Genomic DNA, 26,178 nt, shown 5'->3' with positions numbered 1-26,178 from the left:
TTGCAGAGGTGGTTGTATTAATAAGGCAGAAGTGCTTAGTTAGTACATGATTAGTGCTGTGGTTTCAATATTTTTATTAATACAGGTGTGCCCCCATATCTGAGGGGGGCTTCATGAGAAATCTCCATCTTGGAGCACCACCGTCTTGGGTCTTGAGAGATTTTGTGAGGTCTAAGATGGAAGCACCCATCTGGGAAGAAGAGGCTGTGGGGTTGGCATGACCCAGGGAAATTTCAGAACCACTCCATTATATAATAAAAGGAGACCATGTCTCCTTAAATTCTTTCTTAGCTTTACCTTACCCCATCTACTCCAGACTAACCCTGTAATTGCAATCCATAATATTCCAGACTGACTGGATCCATTCATTACAAGTAGGAATATTTGGAGATCACCTGTTCTTAGCATCCAGTAATCTCCCTGCTGAAATCAGGCTAACTACTCATGTAAAAAATTTACCCTCCAAAATCTAGGTGGAATCAGCAAAAGGCTCAGTTTATCATTTAATATGACGTCTTGTTGAGTTGTTCAGTAGTAAATGCCCATCTGTGTGTCTCATTTCAGCTCATGTGCTCTTCAGTCCAGAAGGCCTTGTTTGACGAGGAAGACCACGTGAAGAAACTCCAGCAAAAGGTGGCAACTCTGGAGAAACGCAACAAGCAGCTGCGAGACCGTATGAAGAAGGTCAAGAGGTCTCTCAGGCAAGCCAGGAAGAACAGCAGGCACATAGAGCTGATCAACCGGAAGCTCAGTGAGAAACTGGCTTCTGCTGGCGGCCAGATCCCACACATCAATTCCCTGAAACAAGCAAACTCTCACGCAGCGTTCCTTAAAGTATAATGCCAAGCTTGGTGCTGCAAGCAACGGAAACTGATGACTCAATGACGTACACCTCTCCTTTTTCGTACATCATACAGCCTGAAAGAGACCAAGGATTGAAGATGGAGCCACACATTTAAATTCCACTTAAATACGATTCAAAAGGTCCAAGTTTTGGTTTGTCTGTGGGTGGTGTGGATAGGAAGAAACTGTCTTCAAAGACATTTTTAAAAAAGAGTTACATTTGAGCCAAATGAGATATGGGTTTTAGGAACAATTAAGGTAGCTTACTTCTAGGCTAGTTAACAGTTTGGGAGTACCCAATCAGTGGCATAGCTAGAGGAGGTGCAAAGCACTAAGTTTTGCAGGGAGCCTTCCCATGGGATGCAAGCAGCCCCTTACCCTCCTCTTCAGAGCCATTCCAGGCTACGAGAGCAAAACACACCATTTTGCTCTTGTGGCCCAGAATAGCTCCAAAGGGGAAGGGCCACTTCCATGCCATGGTGAGGCTCCCTGCAAAACTTAGTGCTTTGCACCCCCCTATAGCTATGCCACTGCACCCAATGCTCATGTTGCTATAGCATGTTGCCAAAGATGTGGGTCTGGAGCTGTCGGGTGCCTTAGTGGGAGACCCCAAAGAGTGTCCCAGGGAACAGCAGGATATTCATGTGGAAAACGCTCTAAAAAAAAAAAAAGTTGGTTCTGTGCTGGCCATGTTGATACAACTTTCTGCAGGGATTCAGTGATTTCAATAAGATCTGGATCCTGCCTATAAAAGGTGTTAAAATCTGATTTCCACTGAAAGTTGCCACCTGGCAAATTTTTTAAATTAGCCTCCCTCCAAATGTATTTGTTTTTTTCAATGATTCTGTTATAAAATTGAAATGCCATATTGTGGCAACATTCCCAGAATGCAATCCAGCTTTACTTAAGTATAGCTCATGTTAGCAATCAGAAGCTTCTCCATAGAAAATCCAGTCTTGCCTCTTAAGTCAGTATCATTACTCTTCAACCCCAAATTTCATATGGTTTCATAGCCCTTTCTGTCACTCACTCAACACCCATCACTCTCATACTCCCTTCCTTTGGTATGAAGAAAACAGATCAGCTTCAATCATTCAAATTCAATCATTATTTTTGTCCAACTGTTTCTGTGAAGTTTAACTGCAGTGTTTGTTGGTAGTGGCATAGCTACGTGCGTGCAAAGCGCTACATTTTGCAGGCACCTAAACATGCCATGCAAGGGGCCCCTCTCCCACTGGCATAGCTTTTGCAGGGAGTTTTGCAGGGAGCCTGCCCGCAGCGTACAAGTGGCTCCTCCCCTTCCCTTTGGAGCCATTGGGGGGGGCAAAACGGAGGCAAATGGCTCCCAAAGGGAGGGGGAAGGGCTACCTGCAAGCTGCGGGGAAGCTCCCTGCAAAACTTAGTGCCCTGCTTCCCCTCTAGCTATGCCAGTGCCCTCCTTAAGAGCATTCCAGGCAGTGGGAGCAAAACAAAGGTGTACACCTCGCTCCAAAGGGAAAGGGGAGAGTCCACTTGCATGGCACGTTCAGGCACCTGTAAAACTTAGTGCTTTGCACCCCATCTAGCTATGCCACTGCTCATTGGTACAGGCAAGTTCATCTGTTCATAAGTTTCAATAAACATGAAAATAAATATATATTACTCCCTTTTCCACCACAAGTGGAGATAAAACTCTTTTTCGACTATGACTCCAAGAACAGTTCTGAGGTCACCACTAGTTCTGGACACCCTGCTGGGCAGCCTCCACTATCTACTCTTGGGGTACTCTCAACCCTTCTCTGACCTTGGCTGCAAGCAGACACGATCTGAGCTGGGGGAGCCCTTCTGCAGGACTTTTCCTGCAGACGTCAGCTGATTAATACTATTTCAGGCCTTTCAATAAAAACCAAAATTGCAAGTAAAATAAATCTTGACACGCTACAGGCCATCTGGATCTGATCCTTTTCATGCTTTACCAGATCATTTGGCTCAAACAGGAACATTCTACACTGAGACATGTGGGCTTCAGAAGCCATAAGTGTGTTTAGAAGAAGATAATATGCATGTCTTGTCTATATCAGCAAAAAATTATGTCATTCTACTTTGAAATAGGCTTGGGCTAGGAGTAACCATTCCTTAGAAAAGAAGTGAATTGGGGAAGGCCTTCCTGGACTAATGGACCAGTGCATATCCACAGACAGCAGCTTGGGGATGTTGTTGGCTCACACCAATATCATCAGGGCATTACAGTTAAAGTGGTCTACGTATGTATATATTTTAAATCCCATAGAAAGTATTTTTATTATGTTTGCTATAGTCTAATTTCATAAAGTACAGCGTGATTGAATTTGTGAACATTTCTGTGTTTCCTTTGTTGGGGTGGTGAGACAGTTCCTTCAAGAAGCAGTTGATGAGAAACAGTCAATTAATAGATCTTTATGGTAGTATTCTGAATCTTTGACAAGAATGCTGTCTTTCTGCACATTACTTCAAAGCACAGAGCTGGAACTCCTTGATCAATAAACTGATTTATTTAAGATCACATGCCATGAAAAAGTAGGAAAGAAAACAGAGAAGGTGTTGTATATGTTTTCCTCATTTGAGAAATTTGTGTTTGAAAGTAAGAATTAACCTAAAGGGAGTTGTCACTTTAAGTGCCTCTTAGGAAGTACATTGGGTTGAAGTCCCATGTGGATTGGATATCTCTAATTAACTCTATTGGGTTTGGAAAGACCTTTGCTGTTAAATAGAGAACAAGAAGTTGACGCACCTTGGAATGGTGGAGTTTTGCCTTTGGCTGCCTGATGATGTCAATAGCAATAGTAAGATGCAATGTTGTTTTTTAATTCATCAAACAGCATTAGAATTTTATGGCTAGTATACCCAGAGATTTTAACCATGAGTAAATATGTGTTTGGTTACATGATCCAAGGAGTACCATACATTTAGAACAAGCTTTTTTACCACCTTTAGGACAAGCTTGTAGATTATCCTAATGATGGATAATGTTGCAATTTGCCAGACCTATGAGCTAAATGGATAGGTTCAAGCCATCCTTTTACACAGAAGTGCCTTGATAAGGACAACAATCTCCCTGTGTGATAGCCTGTTATGATCAAATTCCCTTTCCAGCTGTACAATGCAATTCAGATCCACTAGGAACATTGCATGTTGGGGTATGTGAAGGGCCATGTCAACCATGTTATGCTCTTGCAGCCCAGAATGGCTCCAAAGGGGAGGAGCAGAGGCTGTTTGCACACCCTGATGAGGCTCCCTGCAAATCTTAGTGCTTTGCACCCCCTAGTTTTGTCACTGGTGATGGTAGACCATGTAGTTGCCATCAGAACCAGCAAAGAGAAAAGAGGGGCTCAGGTGAACCAAACAGATCTCTCCAGAAGAATTGGCTGTGTTTGGTAGGTCATGTGGTAGTTGAATTTTGAATAACAAATGACATAAAAGGATACCATGTCTTCTTGAAGGTGTTCAGCTGAGTTTAATGCTTTGCAAACCAGCCACCTTCTGTATATGTTTGCATGCTTGTACCTGTGCTACTGCATTGTCTAGTGTTTGCTCTTTGATACAAGTGGTTCCAAGAGCATTGTGTACACCCAGTCCCAGCAAATCCTCCTTTTCTTTGCAGGGTTAAATGAATGGAAAATGTGTGTTCATGTGCCCAGTTGTATGCAGTACTCACCATAGTTTCTTATAGTCTTGTTAACACTGGCTTCCCCTCCACATTTCCTCTTCCGCCCAGGAAATGCTACAGAGTAAGGGGCAGACCAAGAGAGAAAAGTACTGAACTTTGTAATTATCACATGGGTCACCCTTTCAGCTGCGCTGCTTCTGCTGAGGTGTCACTTTGCAAACCACCTCTCAGCTGCTGAGCTGTGAAGAGAAATTGACAAATCTTCCAGAAAGCAATCAGGGAGAGTACGGATCTCAATTCAAAAGGGAGAAGGCCCTACCTCATTTTGCTGTCCACCTAGCCATTGTATTTTACATGGTATCTAGCCTTGTTTTAGCAACTGAAAGATAAGAGTGTAGTGTCTCTTTTACAAAAGAGATCTGGGCACATGCAGTCCTGCTACCCATCAGTTTCATCAAGTTCCTGCAGTGGCTCAGTCTTATACACATATATGGGCTTGAACTCTGTTTCCATAAGTCTTCCCATCTATAAATCACATTTAGCACCCAGGAGGAGCTGTCAGGAGGCTAGAGCTATATGCAAAGCTGGAGCACTGGAATTAAAGATTATTCCCTCCAGTGGGCACAAGCCAGCTTTATAGCCAAGTGGCTTTGATTCCCTGACATGCGATCCGGCTACAGCTGCCTTGAATATATGCATCAATTGTTAAATGCTCAATTTAGTTAGTTAAAAGACTTTTCACTGAAGGTGAGACACACAGTTCACAGATCTCTGTCTGTCACTTTAAAAAAAAACTTCTATGGCTTGTGAGATTTATTTAGGGACAAAAGAAATATATAGAGAATTCAAATTAGGGGGGGGGAAGCAGATTTCTGTACAACTGTCCCCTCCTGACCAGAAAAACATTTTGACTTGATCTGCTCTTATGTAGGGCCCTTGTGGGGGGAGGGGGGAGTGCAGGGGATATGTGGCACCTGGGCCCAGGGTGAAAAGGAGAGACCAGGTGCCAAAGGGGAGGAGCTGGAAATTTCCTAGAATCTCAGCTGGCCTCAGGGGGAGGAAGGATGAATGCTGGGCCGCCCAGTACACCAAGCCTACTGGGCAGATAGACCTGGGTTCTGCATTGGGAAGCTCAGTAGACCTTGGCTCCAGAGTTTTCTGGCTGTCACCATTCTCCCTCTATTTAATCTGCCCTGTTCTTGCCCATCACCATTGCTGCCCTGTTTTGCCGTGTCTCCTCCTCCTTTGGGAAGGAGTCCCAAAGAAACCTGATAAAATTTCCCTCTGAGGGCCCAATCCTATCCAGTGTCACTACAATGCAGCCCCGTGGTAAGGGAACACGTGTTCCCATACCTTGAGAAGGCCCCAGTGACTGCCCCTCCACCACAGGATGCAGCGCGAATCCCACTGGCACAACTACATCAGCACTGGAAAATTGGATAGGATTGGGTCCTCTCAGGCTCTTATGACTTTAACACCAGAATGATCTGTTAAAACAAACAAAAAAAAGCAGGTGATGCTCCACAAGGCATTTGGGAGGTAAGTTTGATTACCTGATGAAGAATGCAGATCTAAGTTGGTTCTAGGTCTTATTGAATAACAAAACATTCATCTAACACTTTCTGAATGCACACTGTGTATGATCTTGACGTTGTCCTTCACGAATCCTGAAAGGTCAATACCTTTAATGGGCCCTGCATTACAGCCAGAGAGTTCAAGCAGAGAGGGAATGGTTTACCTAAGGCCACCTATCTGTAGTTTCAGGTATCCACAGTAGCAGCAGGAACCTATCCCCACAGGTAAGGGGAGGACACCTGTATTTAGTGTATTACGTTAATAATAATAATGGAAAGAGGAATGAATTGCATTCACTGCCTTTATTTGCATCCTGGGGTGACCAGTTTTGCAAAGAAACCTGCTGTCCAGAATGGTCTTGGGCAGCATTAAGAAGCTGGGATGCCATGTGTACTCAGAAATAACTCTCATTGTAGTCAAGAGGGCTTACTCTCAAGTAAGTGTGGATAGGATTGCAGGTTAGATGCTGGGAGGTGACATCAAGATGTCTTTTGGCAGTGGCGTGGCTAGAGAGAGGCAAAGCACTAAGTTTTGCATGGATCCTCACCAAGGCATGCAAGTGGCCCATCCCCTTTGGAGCCATTCTGGGCAGTGGGAGCAAAGCAGAGGTATTCCCCTTGGATGCATTCACCTCTGATTTGCACCCACCACCTTGAATGGCTCTGAAGGAGAGGGAGAAGGGCTGCTTGCATACTGCGGAGAGGCTCCCTGCAAAACTTAGTGCTTTGCCCCCCTCTAGCTATGCCACTGTATTTTGGCTGATAACTTTCCATTTCCAGAGACCGTTTGTCATGCGTTTGCTGCTCCCTGTTCCTCCTGCTATTAACTTTCCAGTTGCACAAATCAATGTTCCAATCTGGCACTCGGCAAGATTGGATTGTTGTCGGGATGAAATATGATCCAGCAGCAGCCTTTAGTATCCCCCAAGGTGATTAGTTAGTGAGCAGTTAGATACGAGATGGTTGCAGTGGGCACAAGTAGTGATTATAACCTATCCATTATATTACCCTGTGAGGATTTCTTCAAGGGCATCAACCCACCCGACAAGAAGCAATCAGCACAATTCAAGAACTGGACTTAATTTGAGTTCCTCTGGGGGTTTTGCCTCTTCAAAGCAATCGGCAGAGAGGTTGAAAACAAGCCCACTGTTGCATGTGTTAAACGCAGCCTCCTCCTTGACAAATCTCATCACACTAATCAAGGAATTTGGATCTCTGGTGGCAGCCCATCCAAGCGTTGGAGTGTACTCTTTTTTATGGCTGCAGACCCAGGTATCGATTTCAAACAAATCTGCAAAGGCAGGGGGAAGAATGGGGATTTTTTTTAATTAATAAGGCATTAAGAAAATACTAGCAAAGGCAATCTTAAGTTTAGTTAATGAATTTGTTGAAAATTGGAATGGACATCTATGGCAGGGGCCCAGGTCAATAAAGAAAAGCTGACTGGAAAAAAATGAGAGCCGGGATAGTGTATTGGTTCTGGAGTTAGACCTGGACGAGCCAGTTACAAATCCCTGCTCAGTTTCCTGGGTGACCTTGGGCCAATCACCCTCTCAGCCTTATCTACCGCACAGGGTTGTTGTGATGACAAAAGGAGGGGAGGAACCGTGTATACTACCCTGAGCTCATTAAGGGAAGGGCAGTATAAAAATGTGCAAAATAATATACAGACTCCCTCCTTATGAGGCATAGATTTATAGCACGATCCTATACCTGACTACTAAGGAGTAAGCCCCATGACATTCAATGGGGCTTACACCCAAGGAAATACATATAGATTACGGCCTTGGAGTGTATTTAGGCAACTAACAGCCCAGTCCTATCCCTGCCACCAGCACTGATGCAGCCGTGCCAAAAAGGCACATGTGTGTGTGTGTGTGGGGTGCAACCGGAAGGCAAATGGGTGGTAAGTAGAAATAATGTTTTATTTCCTCCATGTAAGCTCTAGGGCCGCTTGTGGGTCTCTTCAGATATATGCCACTATTTTGGTGGTGTATGTAAGAGGAGAGAAAAGGGGCGGGGAGTTTTCAAAGGAGGGTATAAAATCCAGCACGCACTATTGCTGCTGGATCCACACCTTCCCACCCCTACCTGTCCCAGCCCATAAATACCCTTGTTCCTCCTGTTTCCTCCCCGTCCCTCCAATTGCCTGCTCCCACCAGTGATGTAGCTAGAGGGGGTGCAAAGCACTAAGTTTTGCAGGGAGTCTCCCCATGGCGCACACACAGCCCCTCCCTCTCCCTTTCGAAGCCATTCCGGGCAGTGGGAGCAAAACAGAGGTGTACGCCTTGCACACTGCGAGGAGGCTCCCTGCAAAACTTAGTGCTTTGCACCCCCTCTAGCTACACCTCTGGCTCCTACTACTGCCTTAACTGGTGCCAGTGTATGGTATCCACCACTGGTGAGTGTGCGTGGCCACCAACAACTGGGCTGGCCACGCTCCCTTGACATGTGCTGGATTCAAGCACTTCTGCCTACAGCCTGATGCTTCAGCTGGTGAAACTTGAGTTCCAGCAGCGGACCTGATAAGCTGGAATTGGGCTGTAAGCCTGAGTACACATACTTGAAATTACCACACATTCCTCCTCCATTTACCCCACCACAGCTCCCCAGGAACAGCCGCACTCTTTGCTTCCACAAGTACACTCTAGAAAGGGAATGGGAGGTGAGGAAGAACTACCAAGGTTGGAGGGGACCCACCAGAGACCACCTTGCCAAGCATCCCCTCAAACCTGGAGTCAAATTTCTAACTCTGATTCTCAGTCTTTTCCATCTCATGGCGCACTGTGAAGGCGCTAAATTTCTCAAGGCACACAATCAGTTTTTGACAATAGACAAAGCACAGAACACTGCCGGCAGGGGGCTCATATCCCCCAATGGTCCTACTAATAAATGACCCATCCCCAAATTCCCATGGCAGACTTCTGGACCACTTGCAGCACACCAATGTGTCTCGGGTGCACTGGGTGAAACCTTCTTCCCCTCTCCCCCACACAGATGGGTGGCACACTTCAAAGGCTAGAACCATCAATGAATTTTGTTGTGAGTCAGATTGCTGACTCTCTTCACAGTGATATTTTAGGCCAAGTGATGATAGACCCATTCAAAATAATCAAGCCCAAACTCTTATAACACACCCAAGGAATTGCTAGAGAAGCAATGTCTCCCCTCCTCCCCATTTCTGTAGTTGCTTGATCTGCTTCATGCTCAAATGTAAAATGATATTGCCATTGGATTGAATATACTGAAGCCCATGAACCATTCCTTCTGGGTTCACAGGCTGGCTTTGCCTTCCTCTTCCAAATTCACCTTGTCTCAGGGCGTGGTTCCATCTCACTCAGTGCAGACAAGTGAACTGAAAGGCTGTCTTCTCCAGGTGTTCTCCCCAGAGGTTAAATAGCTGGTTTCCCTTTCTCTTGCTTTCATTTCTTTAAATTCTCCAGGATATGCGATCAGCCAAACACTAATTTTTACAAGCTTCAGTCAAATCCTTCCGTGGCTGCCAAGCAAGTTTTCATGACATCATCTGTTCTGCTCCTCTGTGCTCCTGCTAATGTTTCATGAACGCCGATGGCAACTGTTGGCGCTGTGGGAGTTTCTCATGCTCAGCTCTTTCGGTGGGGCATAATCTATAGGATCAGTGCTCTGATTTTCCACAACCCCCCCCCCCCCACTCTTCCATGATGCAGGGCTTGTCTGCAAAAAGCCTGCCTGAAGTCTTTGTTGCTAATTAGACATACAGCTGTGCTGTGGGTGCAAGTTCCCAAGAGAAAATGGCATCCAATTGTACAATGCACACAGTTGGTGACAGATGGAAGCCTAATCTTTGTCTGTGTCAATCAACATGTTTCCAGAAAAGCCACATCTTTATCAAGGATTATATGTTCACCACCCTTGCTCCACACACTTTTCTTGTCACCCTCTCAAACTTTCTCTACGCAAGGAACTGATGTAGGTTGCCACCCCATGCTATGCCTGGGAGGGGAAGTGTATAAAACATTGTGGTCTTCCAAGACTAAGGGGAAGCAGATTAGCAAATGTCATTCTGAGAAAGAGTTCCTGTGAGTACAAAACCTGTTCTTGTCCACATAATCCCTGATTTGTTTTTGTAGTAGAGGAGACCAAATTGAGAATCAGTCGACATTACAGCAGTCAGACATTCTGGTTATTTTACACAAGCTGTTTAGTCTGGAATTCCTTTTTATGGGGAATCCACAGGTCATTGCCAGCCCTGAATTTATGTTTTCTGTGTGTTTTGAGTTGTCATCTTGTCTTAGTTCTGCCCTGATTAGTGGCACTTCTACAAAATTTCAAATTGCACCAGCCTCCCATTTCAAGACTATTGTGCCTTTAATTAGTAGCTTCCTCCAACGCCTATCCCAGGAGCATTGTTGATAAATAGCATCTTAATTGCCCCTTTACTGGTCAGTTCCTGTTTCCAACCCACATGCACGTCTGGTCCCTTCCTTCATATATGAGTGAGTTTTTTAATCATATGGGGTAGGGTCCAATTGAGCCATTTCTCTAAGAGTGCTAGAAATTCTGCTTTAAAGTGCAAACAACAAAGAGTCTTGCGGCAGCTTAAAGATTGACAAATTTATTTTTTGGTTACAGACAAATATAGCCACCCCTCTGCTACCTTAAGGTGTGAACCTAGGAACATTTTTTATTATTATTACAATATTTGTATTGGCAACCTTCAGTCTCGAAAGACTATGGTATTGCGCTCTGAAAGGTGGTTCTGGCACAGCGTCTAGTGTGGCTGAAAAGGCCAATCCGGGAGTGACAATCCCTTCCGCACCGGGAGCAAGTGCAGTCTGTCCCTGGTCTGTCTCCCTGGCTATGGGCCTTCCTTCTTTGCCTCTTAGCCTCAGACTGTTGGCAAAGTGTCTGTTCAAACTGGGAAAGGCCATGCTGCACAGCCTGCCTCCAAGCGGGCCGCTCAGAGGCCAGGGTTTCCCACTTGTTGAGGTCCACTCCTAAGGCCTTCAGATCCCTCTTGCAGATGTCCTTGTATCGCAGCTGTGGTCTACCTGTAGGGCGCTTTCCTTGCACGAGTTATATTTATAGACCACCTTTCTCAAAGATTTGTAGACTTGCGTGATGTAGATTCAAGGTGGTTTACACAGCTAGGCTTTCAAATGGGGTTTTTAGAAGTGTTGTTCTATGAGAGAAGCTGGGTCCTCCATTGCTCCAGGTGTTTGCCTTCATGGTGCAATCTTTATCCTGGCTGCACAACTCTTGCACTTTCCAAGCTTCCAAAGGCAGCTGCAAAACACACTTCAGGCAGGTTCTCAGGCTTTTCCAGGTGACAGCTCAACCTCTCAACCGCACCTCCTTACCACCTCTATGGTGAGTCCAAACTAGAGCATGAACAAGACATGTCTACAAAATTATTCTGTAGGAACTTCAATGGGCTGCATCTCTATGCTACTCCACTCCCTGTCCTTATTTCCTTCTGACCCAGATGAAGCCTAGAATCTTAAAACACAGAATCTCAATAGAATTTGACCCTAGAATCACAAAACACATAGACGAACAAGCCTTGCTGAGGGAGAATCAGCATGGCTTCTGTAAGGGTAAGTCTTGCCTCACAAACCTTTTATAATTCTTTGAAAAGGTCAACAGGCATGTGGATGCAGGAGAACCCATGGACGTTGTATATCTGGACTTTCAGAAGACCGTTCAACACGGTCTCTCACCAAAGTCTACTGAAAAACTCCACAGTCAGGGAATTAGAGGGCAGGTCCACTCCTGGATTGAGACCTGGTTGAAGGCCAGGAAACAGCGAGTAGGTGTCAATGGGCAATTTTCACAATGGAGACAGGTGAAAAGCGGTGTGCCCCAAGGATCTGTCCTGGGACCGGTGCTTTTCAACCTCTTCATAAATGACCTGGAGACAGGGGTGAGCAGTGAGGTGGCAAAGTTTGCAGATGACACCAAACTTTTCCAAGTAGTGAAGACCAGAAGTGATTGTGAGGAGCGCCAGAAGGATCTCTCCAGACTGGGAGAATGGGCAGCAAAATGGCATACGCGTTTCAATGTAAGTAAGTGTAAAGTCATGCACATTGGGGCAAAAAATCGAAACTTCGCATATAGGCTAATGGGTTCTGAGCTGTCTGTGACAGATCAGGAGAGAGATCTTGGGGTGGGTGGTGGTGGTCAGGTCGATGAAAGTGTTGACCCAATGTGTGGCGGCAGTGAAGAAGGCCAATTCTATGCTTGGGATCATTAGGAAGGGTATTGAGAACAAAACGGCTAGTATTATAATGCCGTTGTACAAATCTATGGTAAGGCCACACCTGAGTATTGTGTCCAGTTCTGGTCACTGCATCGCAAAAAGAATATAGTGAAAATGGAAAAGGTGCAAAAGAGGGCAACTAAGTTGATTGCTGGGTTGGGGCACCTTCCTTATGAGGAAAGGCTATGGCGTTTGGGCCTCTTCAGCCTAGAAAAGAGATGCCTGGGGGGAACATGATTGAGACATACAAAATTATGCAGGGGAGAGTGGATAGGGAGATGCTCTTTACACTCTCACATAACACCAGAACCAGGGGACATCCACTAAAATTGAGTGTTGAGAGAGTTAGTACAGACAAAAAGAAAGTATTTCTTTACTCAGCGTGTGGTTGGTCTGTGGAGCTCCTTGCCACAGGATGTGGTGACAGCATCTGGCCTGGATGCCTTTAAAAGGGGATTGGACAAGTTTCTGGAGGAAAAATCCATTACGGGATACAAGCCATGATGTGTATGTGCAACCTCCTGATTTTAGAAATGGGCTATGTCAGATGCAAGGGAGGGCACCAGGATGCAGGTCTCTTGTTACAGATGTGCTCCCTGGGGCATTTGGTGGTCCGCTATGAGATACAGGAAGCTGGACTAGATGGGCCTATGTCCTGATCCAGCGGGGCCGTTCTTTGTGTTCTTATGTCCTTAAGCATGCATGCCTGGGAGTAAATGACAAGCAGTTGTGGGGGAGGGGAGCCCAAACCTTCCAGACTTCAGTGGGCCAAACTGGCAAAGGAAGTGGACATGACCATGGTTATACTCGTACCACAGGACATTCTGAACCTACTGACATTTTCTGTACCTCCAATGGTTACAGTTGACCTTTAGTTGTCCAACAGAATGACAGGCACATGTCTTTTACGCATCAAGCATGAAGCATTGCAAATGAATGAAAATGGAATTCAAAGTTGTGATGGAGGGAGATATGAACTGCAGGTGGTTCACCTCTCAGTATTCCATCTGTCTTTTCAATGTTTTGGTTCCACCTGAACAATCCGCAAAGCAAAGCAAATCTCTTAACATTCAAAGTGAAAGGGATTCACTTTCAAGGTGCCACAAGAGAGAGTCCCTATTCCCAAGGTGAATGTTCCAAGGTGGGCAAAATCTGAAATGAAATGTCCTGTTATCTCTTTGAAGAGTTTCGTCAAAGATATAACTTAGTGCTCTGTTTATTTGAACTGTGTGCTCTTACATTCCAACTCCTTCTCCAGTCTCCCGGGGGCTAGAGTTGGTTTGAAGTTCTTAGACTGTGTTTAAAATACTGAGCCCAACTATAAGCTTGTGAACACCATTTCAGGCTTCAGTGGCTGGGACAAATGGCCAAAAGGAGATTCCTGAGCACACCACTTCCAATATGAAGTGGCAAACATTTCATGTCCTTTAAGAGTGGGGATTTGACCCCCTGGCCCCAGTTCCTAGTACAACACTCTAACTACTACACCATCCTATCTTTCAGACTTCAGACTGCAGGTAGAAAGACTGCATTACTGAACGATCCTCCTTATAAAAAACTTGCTTATTTGTGGAACAGGACATTGGGATGTTAGGGAATTAGGATATAAGAAGAGCCCTGCTGGATCAGGCCAAGGGCCCATCTAGTTCAGCTTTCTGTATCTCACAGTGGCCTACCAGGTGGCTCAGGGAGAACGCAAGACATTAAGAGACCTGTATACTGTTGCTACTCCCTTGCATCTGGCCTTCAGAGGAAGCCTATCTTTAAAACTGGGAGTATCAAGACTTGTAACCAGTGATGGACTCTTCCTCTATCAATCTGATCAATTCCCTTTTAAAGACACCTAGGCCAGGCACATTCATGCTCGCAGACTTTCACACAATCTGCTCCTGAGGAATGACCAGTCTTTTGAGTTTTTCTGCACAAAGCTCTGGTTGTCTTTGAAGGGTGTAGGTTTTTCCATTCTTTGCCACTGCAGGGTTGTTGTGTTGTTGTTGTCCTAATTCCCTAACATCCCAATGTCCTGTTCCACAAATAAGCAAGTTTTTTATAAGGAGGATCGTTAACTAGCCTTTTGCTAGGCTTATGTTGTGTGAGGGTTGTTCTCTTGGTGTCCTCCTTGGCTCCAGGGAAAGAGGGATAGGAATAAAAGGGGGTATTGCGGGCCTAACAATAGGAATTTTCCACCTCTTCCTGGCTCTTCCCCAGCTTGCCACAGTTGCAGGAAAGCAACCCTCAGCCTGTTCAGAGACCTCATCGCCAGTCCCGAGTGCCTTATGGAGCACTGAGCTCTCCCCTTTCTGGGCTCTCTCCCATCCCCACCACCAGCTCCACCTCCTCCAGCCTTGGGGTTAAAGGACCAGTATTACCCCAAAGTAGGGAGGCCCTTGTCCTGTGAGGAGCAGCCAACCCTGTGCCTTGATGGCCTGGGGGACAGCGGGAGGGCCGGATGTGCAGCCATGCATTGGCCGTATGGTGCCAGTGGCTGCTCTCCTGCTAGGGTTGTGATGGGACAGCTGGAGTAACTGAGAAGTTGGGGCACGTCTGGAAGCGAACAAAGAAAAACAAGCGATTTCATGCTGGTCAATGTCCTGCCCATTCATTCTTCTCCTCCCCTGTTGCCCTCACAGCTGGGCTCTTGCTTTTCTGTGTGTGAGCAGTCCAATCGGATCCCGCCGTTCCAGGAACTGAGCTAATGTAGTTACGTATTCATCGTATTCATCGTACAACCATTATATCTTTGTAAAATTGGAAAATATATGTTTTTAATTATCTGATGCTTTGTGTGTGCCTTTGTGTGTGCCTGCGTGTTTAAATCTGTTGATTTAAATTGCCTGTAGGACACCTTGGGCACCCACTGATTGGAGGAGAAAGAGGGGGACACAAAGACTTTAAATAAATGCATACGTTTTGAGCCACAAAAAAAAGTTCCCTGTTTGTGTTCTTATTCTGCAGATATCGGTTTGGGTCTCTTTTCCCCTTTACTGCTCCCAGGAGATTTTTAATGGCAAACAAAGGACCAAAGCTAGTGTCTCTGTGCCGGAGGCAACTTTTTTTCAAAGGAAGGATACTTGGCTCCAGTGAAAATCTGCTGAATTCATGTCCCTCCAGCACAGGAGAGGCGGGTAGTGCTATATGCTTCTTGTATATAACCTAACTGTTTATAGCACTGCCTCTCAAATTGGCTTTCTCCTTTTGCTAGGCTACTGGGCAATCAATTCATTACTAGAATCCCATCCTCTGAAGGGTTTCTAAGCCACATCTCTGTCCCCAGCTTGACAGCTTATGGGTTGCCTCATTTGCCCAGGCCATCTGTTGAGAGAGGGGGTCAATTTTAGAAGGGATTGCACAGGCTGAGAATTCCACTCTGTTTAAAGAGTTGCATTTTTTTTTGCGTGTTTGTGGATTTGTTGGGTGTTTTTGCTTTTTTTTCTTTTTGGTGTGTGTGTGCGATCTACAGATGGTTAGTACACACAAACCCTTGCTAACACAAAGGTTATAGCCTTATGGCATGACATGTTCCATGTGGCTCTGTTCTGCACCGCTTCTTGTGCTGGTTCAGTTATTCTCCTTATTTGATCTCCTGCTGACTGTGTGAATTGACTCCAAAGGAAATTTTTCGTGCTTATGTTGATATGATCTGTGAAGTTTGACCTGTGGTGGCCAATTCATCACACAAGACATCAGTGGCATGACAGCCATTGAAATGATGAACCTCTTACTCTCCTTGCAAAGAAGTGTGGCCATGGCGGTGGTGTAGCTAGAGGGGGTGCAAAGCGCTAAGGCCCCTCCCCTTCCCCTTCAGAGCCATTTCAGGTGACAGGAGCAAAACAGGAGTGTATAGGCCTGGTTTTAAGGGTGAGGGGCCGCTTGCACGCCACAGTGAAGCTCCCTGCAAGACTTAGTGTTTTGCACCCCTTCTAGCTGGTGATATTCCCCCCCCCCCACACACACACAAAGTGAGGTCAGTTGGCCAAAGGGAGGGTCTGTTAAACTCTCCAGGATTGCTTTCAGTTGTCACCTGAGACTGACACCAATTCCTGGAGCTGCCACGACAATCCTGGAAGGCTGGCAACCCTATCACAGAAGATTGCTAATGAGGCAAGTGTTTCAGGATGAAAACCTTCTACTCAATCATTTATAGGGGAACAGAAGAGGTTCATGACAAAAAATAGTTTTGCTCAGGGAACCAGTATAAACGTTGCTCTGGCGGCTCCACTGGTTGCCGGTTCTGTTCCGGGCCCAATTCAAGGTGCTAGTTTTGACTTTTAAAGCCCTTTACAGCTCGGGTCCGGGGTATTTGAGGGACCGCCTCCTTCCCTACAATCCGGCCCCTGCTCTTAGATATTCTGGGGGGGCCCTTTTGACTGTGCCGCCACTAAGAGACGTGAGAGGGGTGGCGGCCAGGAAGAGGGCCTTCTCAGTGGTGGCCCCCGAACTGTGGAATACCCTCCCCTTAGAACTGAGAACTGCTCCCTCGTTGCTAATGTTTTGGCGTGGACTGAAGACCTTTTTATTTCAAAAAGCTTTTAATTGTTGACAGGCTGGCTGGCGTTCTTGCTTTTTATATATGAAAATCCACAGGGTTTGTTTTTGTTTTTGTTTTTGAATCGTAAATTGTTTTTAACTGTTTTTCATGTTGTATTTTTAAATTGTTTGTTAGCTGCTGCCTTGTGTGCCCATTGGGCAAAAAGGCGGGGTACAAATTAATTAAAAAAAAATAATAATAAATGATTTGGAATGAAGTGCCATAACTGAACAATGAATTTAAAAATACTATGGCCTAGTATTGACTAACAGACTGGCAGAGCCGGCTGGAGGGACTGACAATTTGTTACTACAGATCAGTGGTTCTCACACATCTAGCACCAGGTCCCACTTTTTAGAATGAGAATCTGTCAGGACCCACCAGAAGTGATGTCATGACTGGAAGTGGCATCATTAAGCAGGAAATTTTTTAAGAACTGTAGACTGCAATCCTACCCACACTTATCCAGGAGTAAATCCCATTTACTAACATTGTTAAAAGAATATACATAGTAGTTTGCTAAAAGTACAGAGCTGTAACATTTCCCCAAATGCAGTCACATGCCATGGTAGCATCAAGCCTAATATATTCAAAATAAATTAATGAAATGAATGGGGACCCACCTGAAATTGGCTCGTGACCCACCTAGTAGATCCCAACCCACAGTCTGAGAAACAGTGCTATGGACAATTGCCCTAGAAACAGCCGTAGAAGCTGGAAGAGCTTCCTGGAAATCAGAAGTGACATCACAAGAGGTGAAGAGTCAGTGTGCTGTGAGGGGTTGAAAATTGCTGCTTTAACAGCTTCTTGGTCATTGGCCTCTCCTTGTCTTGGCCAAACTCACCTTGGCAGCCGAGCACATCCCACACAACTCGTCAGACTTCTTTGTCCTTCTGGCTGAGGTGCTTTTACCGCATTCTATCCTGGATGGATTCCGAGTGGATATGTGGGCTTTTTTTCTCGCTTAATTTTGAAAGTCAGGCTTGCTCCCTTCTCTTGGCTCTGCTCCATAGACTGCATTCTTTAAGGAAATGCCATGCGCCACATTCCCTCCTGTTGAGTCACTGCCACCCACTTCCTTAGATGTGCTACTGAATCAGACTAATTAACCAATGACAAGTGCATGCAAGTTAAGGCAATCACAGCGGGACACTGGAGCTGAACAACTGCGCTCCCTTTGCAAAAAAGGCCCCACAGTCCTCTCTTCTTGATTGCAGCATCATGTGCAATGCTCAAGACTGCTCTGTATGCAAAGAAGTCTTGCAGGGAGCCTCACTGCAGCGTGCAAGCGGCCCCTGACCCCTCCTGGGAGCCATTCTGGGCACGCCTCAGTTTTGCTCCCACTGCCTGGAATGGGGAGGGGAGGAGGAGGAGCCCCTTGCAAGCCCCTTGTGCTTTGAACCCCCCAGCTGTGCCTCCATGAAACATATGCCTGTTTCCCCTAGATCAGTGATCTTGAAAGTTTTTCTGCTCATGCCATACTGACCTCTATGGCCTTCTCTATGACCCATCTCTATGTCACTTCTGGGAGACTCTTCCAGGTTCTGTTTCTAGGGCAGAATGAGTTGTTTGTCCATCTGCTGGCGGAGGAAAAGGGACACACAATTCGTTACTACAAACAGTTGCCCTAGAAACAGAGCCACAGAACCTGGAAGAGTTTTTCAGCAATTTTCAACCACTGTGCGCCAAACTTCTGTGGCACACCTGTGGACCTTTTGCGGCACACCAGTTAAAATCACTCCATTACAGTTTCTTTTCTCTTGCTGTCTGGGGGGGGGGGTGGACTCCTGGTCTCTTTACCTGGACCCCATCTGTCCAAGTCTTCCTCCTGGATCCCCTTCCAGCTTCCCTCTTCTTGGTCTCTCCTTCTTTGAGATTTTTGCCCCTGTCTCGGACTGTCCTTCTGTCTGCCGCAGTTCTGCTTCTTACTTTCCATTCCACTCTTGCTTGTTGTCCTCTTCAAACTGGACTTTGTCTCTCCTCCTGACCCCTGTGAACCCCTTCATTCCCTCACCCCATTTCACCCTCCACTCTGCTTCCCTGTCTCACCACCTTGCTGTCCCCGCCTTCTTCATTTGCCTTCCCAAGTCCCTTCTCCCACCTCTACACCACCCTCTGTAGCATCACCGCAGGATGGAAAGCAATGCTCTCCTGATGGTTTTTCCCTTCCTGGTGACTGTAACGCACTCCTTGCTGGACTGTCTGTGGCAGTCATGTCTGTCACAATCACCCCTGTGAGGTAACAGAGGGTGCACAGGAAGGTAAGGCGCATGGGTTGTGCGCCTTGCGCTTTTCTGTGACTGCATAGTGAACCAACAAGAAGCTGATGGAACATACCAAGATCCAGGTCTACAGAGCTTGCGTCCTGAGTACACTTCTGTACTGCAGCGAGTCATGGACTCTTCGCTCAAAACAGGAGAGGAAACTGAATGCTTTCCACATGTGCTGCCTCCGATGCATCCTTGGCATCACCTGGCAGGACAAAGCTCCAAACAACACAGTCCTGGAACGAGCTGGAATCCCTAGCATGTATGCACTGCTGAAACAGAGACGCCTGCGTTGGCTCGGTCATGTCGTGAGAATGGATGATGGCCGGATCCCAAAGGATCTCCTCTATGGTGAACTCGTGCAAGGAAAGCACCCTACAGGTAGACCACAGCTGCGATACAAGGACATCTGCAAGAGGGATCTGAAGGCCTTAGGAGTGGACCTCAACAAGTGGGAAACCCTGGCCTCTGAGCGGCCCGCTTGGAGGCAGGCTGTGCAGCATGGCCTTTCCCAGTTTGAAGAGACACTTGGCCAACAGACTGAGGCTAAGAGGCAAAGAAGGAAGGCCCATAGCCAGGGAGACAGACCAGGGACAGACTGCACTTGCTCCTGGTGTGGAAGGGATTGTCACTCCCGAATTGGCCTTTTCAGCCACACTAGACGCTGTTCCAGAACCACCATTCAGAGCGCGATACCATAGTCTTTCGAGACTGAAGGTTGCCAACAACAACAACAACAAAAATAGTGAACCATGACTCACGAGATCACCACAGGTTTTCCTGTCAAGAATGATGGAAAACCAAACTATTGGAAATGAAGAATGCATTACTTCCTGAATTTTTTTGCTTCCATCTGGAAGAAAAACCATCCTCAGAGTCTGACTGAAGAGGAGACATGCAACACCCCATCTGTCAACTGTGCAGAAAGCAACACTCCTTCCTTCGGCTTCTATATTCATTTCATCGTCTTCAGGGACTTTCCCTTGTAAGACAAAAGCTGTTAGAGTCTTCAAGAGAGAGAGAGATGGTTTCTTTCTTTAACTAATGTTGACATGCAAATGGTGCAACTGAGATGCTCTCAGGATATTATGCAGGGTCCAAGAACCTGTGGCCCGGCGCGCCCACTTCTGCGCATTATGTCATGTTGATTTCAGCAGGAAAGTTCAGCATGCGCTTAAATCTCTTCCATTAAAATCATGCCACTGTTTCCTTTAAGACCAGAATCTGAGGGCTCAGTTCCGTTCAACTTTCAAGCACTGAGGCAGCTGTGCCAATGGGTGGGGGCAATCACAGAGGATTGCTGTTTTTATACCACCTGCAATGTGGTGTTAGGTGCCCATTGCAATGTGGTGTTGTGGGTATTTGGCAAGGCTAGTGGGGGGGGGGCTCCTTAGGTGTGGGGCCCAATTAGGAGGAATTAATCCAATTGACTTAAAGCTGGCATTGATGGGGTCTCCTCAAGGTAAGGGAACATTTGTTCCTTTACCTTGGAGCAGCATTGTGGCTGTACGGACATTGGAAAGTTGGATCAGATTGGGCCCTAAGAGTTTCTCATCCACTTTTAGCACAGTTTCCTACTTAAATAAAAAGGTGGAGGTGGTATAAAACCCACCCTCCCAGATTATGTTGGTGTCCTGGGTGAACTTTTTAGTTTCTTAAGAACACTGTGGTTTGGTTTGCTCTTTTGGGAAACATGAGGGGGAAGATTACGGGTTACAAGTCATAGTAGATATGTGCAAGCTCTTAGTTTTAGAGGCAGGTTGCCTCTGATTGCCAGATGCAGGGGAGGGCACCCAGATGCCGATTGTGTCTGTTGTCTTGTGTGCTCCCTGGGGCATTTGATGGGCCACTGTGAGATACAGGAAGCTGGACTAGATGGGCCTTTGGCCTGATCCAGCGGGGCTCTTCTTATGTTCTAAGACGGAGTGCTCAAATGCTTGCACAAAAGCAAACGTTGTACCCTCAGCTTGTTAGAGGGTGCTTTGGTTCAGGGCTCCAGCCAACTTGGAACAGAAACCTTCTTTACAGCTCGCAGGGGTGGTGGGAGTTTCAGGAGGAAAAAGGGAAACTCTTCAGGAGAGTCAAAACACAGCTCTGGGAGGTGAGATGGTGAGTTCTTGCTGGTCATACCACAGACGTACTATGGATTTGTAAAAACTAGACTCAAAGGCACTTCCCAGATTCTTTGGAAGTCCTCACCCTCCTCCTCCTCTCCAGGAATGTAGAAGTTAAGGCAGGAGCCCCAGCTTTGCAAGACAATGTTTTTCTTCCCCTGGGGCAGAAGGGAGATCTGAACCTAGAATACAGTGGAGAACAGCAGGGTTTTGACACAGCTGGGATGGCAAAGCAGGATCTGAACACCGCCCAACCCCAAGTAGCTCCAATGATATGAATTATAGTAATACTTTGGTTCAGGTTGCATTTCATTTCTTTTGGCGTGCTATAGCGGTGCTGAAATGGTGACTGCTGTTGTTGCATCGACTTTGGGAAGCGCACAAGGCTTAGAGCCTTGTTGCTTGATGGAGTGCAAGGAGCAGAAGCAAGCAAGGAAGAGACGGCAGACAGGTTTGAAATGTAGATGCAGGGAAGCTGGAAGCTGGAAGAGATCCTTGCCCAGCCTCCTCCAAGTCTTTTATTCACTCTCCTCCCACAATACAGAGCAAGCTAATGTTACTTTAAGTTAAAGATAACGCTAGCTAGCAACAACACATTCCTAGTTCTGACTGCTTCCTTATCTCTAATGCTAGCTCATCTTGTTTACTAGGTAAAAGGCAGTGAACAAGGTCGTGGCTCAGAATGTGTTCTGGCCAAAGCAGATGTGCCTGCAGTTGCCAAGTTCACTAAAACCAAAACGTGCTTCTGTACTAATCACTACATGCTGTATCCTATGGGGCCAGGTAAGCCAGCATCAGTTCTCCTCAGGGTAAGGGAATAAACATTCCTTTACCCCGTTTAACACCCAGGTGGCCACAATGGGTCTCCTTGGATCTGTGTCCGCTATTGAGTGGCGGAGACCCATGTCTGGTTTCCCAGCCTGGGGGTATGAGTATCAGGACATGAAGGCAGAACCTGCTGCCATCCCCACCCCTCCCTTGGCCTGCTCCTCTCCTCCCTTGCCCTTCCCTCACCCAGCCATCCTTACCACCAGGAGCTCTCTGCGTGCATCTTCTGGCACTAAAGCCCAGCACCAGTGGCACTCATTAGCTCTGGCAGGAAAGTGCCTTATGGCACTCTTGCAACAGCCCAGGTCAGCAGCCCACAGGACTGGGCCCTTAGCTGCTAATTTAGTTTTTGATTTTTAGATTAAATTTCCTGCTTTTGAGATCTTTCTCTAACTTAAAAAAAAATGTATTTCTTTCTAAAACACGGTGAGCCACTTTGGGGGTTTTCATTAGTTGAGTGATGAAAAAGAAATATAATAAACAGATAAACAAGGCAGTCAGTTGATCTCTGTCCATTCTGTAATCAACGAAGAAGAGTAAGTCTGAAAACCAACTACCAAATCAGATTATGGTTTAAATTGAATTTATTGGAGTAAAACCATTCTTGCGATCCCTTAAATTATATCATTATGATAGAAATCTTGATATGTATACATGATTGTCAAGGCAGAGAATAATTTGCAACATAGCCCCATGAACAATTTGCAGCATTGCAAACTCCTTACGCAGGTTAAACATTTTTGCAGTGTCTCACTACATGCATTGAGTAAATACACAGTTTTTCTTCTCCTGGAACACAGGATGGTGTTATGAAATCGAACCAATCACAAGACTTGTATAATATTAGGCACACTGACATTCCTGGATTAAATTTGTGTAAGCTTTTTTTCCTTTTTAAATATATAAAACATGCTTGCATCTTTGTTTTTCTTAAAAAAATAAAAATAATAAAAGAGATGCTCTGCAGTAAGTGCTGTTTTAGGAACCATTCCAGGTTTTTCTGAGTAAACCGAGTTTTGAAAAATCCCAGATGAAGTATTAATAAATACTGTAAAATGAAACACGGATTCCCTGTTAGGAATGACAGTCTGGATCCAGCTCTAGTCACAGGCAACCCATTGCCATGTATAATGATGGGTGGCTCTGGAGAGGGGTGCACAACCCCCTGGGCATCAGAGGAGCACTCAGCCAGTTTGAGAGGGCTTGGAGAGGGTATTGTGAAAGGGCTTTGCAGGCAGATGTGCCTCTTCCTTCACACTGGTTGTATGTGCAGAAGGCAGCTTCCACCCAGTAGCATAGCCAACATGGAGGGAGGTGTGTGGTAAGTACAGCAGGGGCCACAGCGCATTGTATAAGCAGCCCCTCCCACTCCCCACTGGAGCCATTCAGGAAGCAACGGCCACTAACAGGAACGCCTGTGCGTTGCAGTCACTGCCCCAGTGGCTCTAAGGGTGAGTTACGCAGCACCTTGGGACACCTCTAAGAGGAAGGGCTGCTTACACAGCACCTTGGGACACCTGCTGTATTTACCACACCACCCCCTGGTTACGCTACCACTTCCACTCCACCTCTTGCCATCCTGCTTTCTAGATTCAAAGAGAAGAAGGGGAATGGAGCAAAACAGGAAGTGTGGAGTAAAGACTCTAGTTCCCAAACTTTTGAGTGCCATGACCCATTGCGTTGCCATGGTGGGTCGTAGCCTGATGCTCAATTCTCTCTTTCTGGGAGCTCCCAGAGATCTGCCAGGCCCGCTACCCACCCCATTGGCCTCCATGGGCCCGGAACACCTCCTGGAAGTTACTGAATGTTACAGGCACTTACCAGAAGTAAACCGGACGTCACTTCTGGGTGGCATTCTGGAATCTGCAGAGGCCAAGGAAGTGTGTCATGGGTCCAGGAGCTCCTGGAAAGGCTTTGTCGGTGAAGCAGTGAGCATCAGGCCACAACCCATTGCACATCGCGACCCACAGTTTGGGAAATATTGCTACAGAGTGTCTCTGATGTTTGCTCACTCCTTCCCTCCAAGCTTCTTTCGCTCCATTCCCCTCCTTCATTTTGAAATTAAGGGAGTAGGAGGAAGAGAAAGAAGAGGACCAGTTGGGGCAGCAGGTTGTGGACCACCAAGGAAGAGTGGCAGGACGTCTTCTGCTGCCCCTGCTTCCCCCACAGATCATTCTTATTGGATTGGGGCAAATGGCTGCAATGGACTTCAGAGTTCAGCAGATGTAAGCGTATTTTTTTGACTGACCAAAACTGTGGATACTGGACACAATCCAGTGGCAGTTAAGCCCTTTCAAATTCTATTAATGTCAGTGGGAGAGTTTAGCACATTCTTAAATCTCTCTCCCTGAGATGGGTAGACCCTGGAAGTGTGAAACTTTGGCTGCACTATTATTACTGTTAACGTTTCTCAAAAAAAAAAAAAAAAAGGTCCTGTAAGTACGAGATGTTTACTCTCATAGATGGAGTGCTGGAAGAGCAGAGGGGAAAGCTCTGAAGGAATAAATAACATAATCTAATTTTGTTGAAATTATGCCCTGCTCTGAAAATATTTGCCGATTGTAGTATTAAAAATACTGTACTGTCAATAAATAAATAAATAAATAACTTTGACAGGTCTGTGGTTATGCATTTGCAGTCTGTGTTTCTGAGACACAGTTCCAGCAGTTCCTGTTTGTGATGCAATCCAGGGATGCTGTAAATATTTCTGATTTCCTGCCCTTAAAGCAGTAAGTGTCTACAAATTGCTGCTATGGATAAAGGTTCAGAAAGTCAAGCAACAGGTCTGCAAACAGCATTCTCAGAACTGAAAAAGACAAGGGGTGATGCAGTGTGCACGCTGTTAGGTTGGCTCATGGCGCAATCTGATCTGGGCATTGGTCTGCCAGAACCTGCTTCGTGGCAGCATAGCAGCTGAGCCACAGTCACTCACACGCTTCCAGGCCACTGCTGCAAACGGGAAGTGGTGCTTTCCCTACCGCTGCACCACAAAATTGTACCATTTGCAGGGCCGTAGGGCAGTCTTCTGTGCTTCCAGAAGCGACTGCAGCCTTGCAGACGACATGATTTTTGCAGCGCTAAGATAGGAAAGGGCATTTTCTTACTGATTTTTATCTTTAAAAAATGTTTTTAAAAGGGGACTTCAGAATCCGTGGCATATAAAGATAATGAAAGCTGTGGATGCTAGACCCTCACACAAGGCGGGTCCACTGTATTGACAATATGCAACACACAGAACATTGGCCTAAGCTGCAATACCAACTGTTCCTATTTATTTCCAATGACCCACCTTTCCTGTTGGAACTGAAGGACAGGCACCAACACATTCACATAAATTAATTAAAACATCTTAAATTAATTCACATAAATTGATTAAAAAAATTCTTTCCACCTCCCAACAAAGCAGAAGCCTTTCCAGTTTGGACTCCACCGTTTGCATAAGCCTGAGCCTGGAGGGAAATCTCAAAAAGTAGAGCCTGCATCATAAACAGGCTTGGCTGCATTGTCTTCCTTCACATCCAGTGGCATAGCAAGAGAGGGTGCAAAGCACTAGGTTTTGCAGGGAGCTTCACCCCAGCATGCAAGCGGCCTCTCCGCCTCCTCTTTGGAGCCATTTTGGGCAAATCTTAGTGCTTTGCACCCCCTCTAGCTAGGCCACCGCATCCAGCCCTTGTCCTGACTCAGAAAAAGCACAAGAGAATCAATGCAGGGAGACAAACAAAAAAGGAGACAAAATGATCTGCTGTCTCATGACTGGGAAATGAGGGGAGTTTTCTGTTGACAAACAAAAGAGGGGGACCTAAAGGTGTGCAACAGAAGCCAGTTCATTAAAAAAAAATACATTCTGATCTGGCCTGTTTCACAAAGCACTCCAGCCCTTTGTCACAGTGTGCAACTATTTGCAGGAAAGAGTGCATGGCTTTAGTCTACATTCCAGTTTGAGGACTTTCCTTAAAACAGCAGCTTTGAAACTTTGCACCCTTAGGAAACTCTTGCCATACCTACTTGTCTGCTGTTGTGGAATCCCTGCCTGTTACAAAGAATTCTGGGCTTGGACTAAGCAGAACATGCTGTTTGTGAGCCTCTGGTCTGGTCTTCTAAGCCCCGCTATCGCCCTGCACTAACTAGAAGCCTCCCAATGCTTTTTCTGTGGCTGCT

At 46.1% G+C, this 26,178-nt stretch overlaps 1 protein-coding gene across 1 annotated transcript in view; it reads left to right on the top strand.

Moving 5' to 3' along the window:
- The window catches only part of CCDC3 (coiled-coil domain containing 3), a 36,000-nt gene extending 34,785 nt beyond the window's left edge, over window positions 1-1,215 (top strand). Inside the window, exon 3 of the mRNA XM_066634269.1 lies at window positions 565-1,215. Within this exon, the coding sequence (XP_066490366.1) occupies window positions 565-840 (276 nt within the window). The 3' untranslated portion in view covers window positions 841-1,215. The remainder of the gene's footprint in view (window positions 1-564) is intronic.
- Window positions 1,216-26,178: the final 24,963 nt, after the last annotated feature.

Source organism: Tiliqua scincoides, chromosome 7, assembly GCF_035046505.1.
Source record: "Tiliqua scincoides isolate rTilSci1 chromosome 7, rTilSci1.hap2, whole genome shotgun sequence".
Classification (NCBI taxonomy): domain Eukaryota; kingdom Metazoa; phylum Chordata; class Lepidosauria; order Squamata; family Scincidae; genus Tiliqua; species Tiliqua scincoides.
Note: the sequence above shows the minus strand (reverse complement) of the source record. Positions and strands in the feature narration are given on the sequence as shown.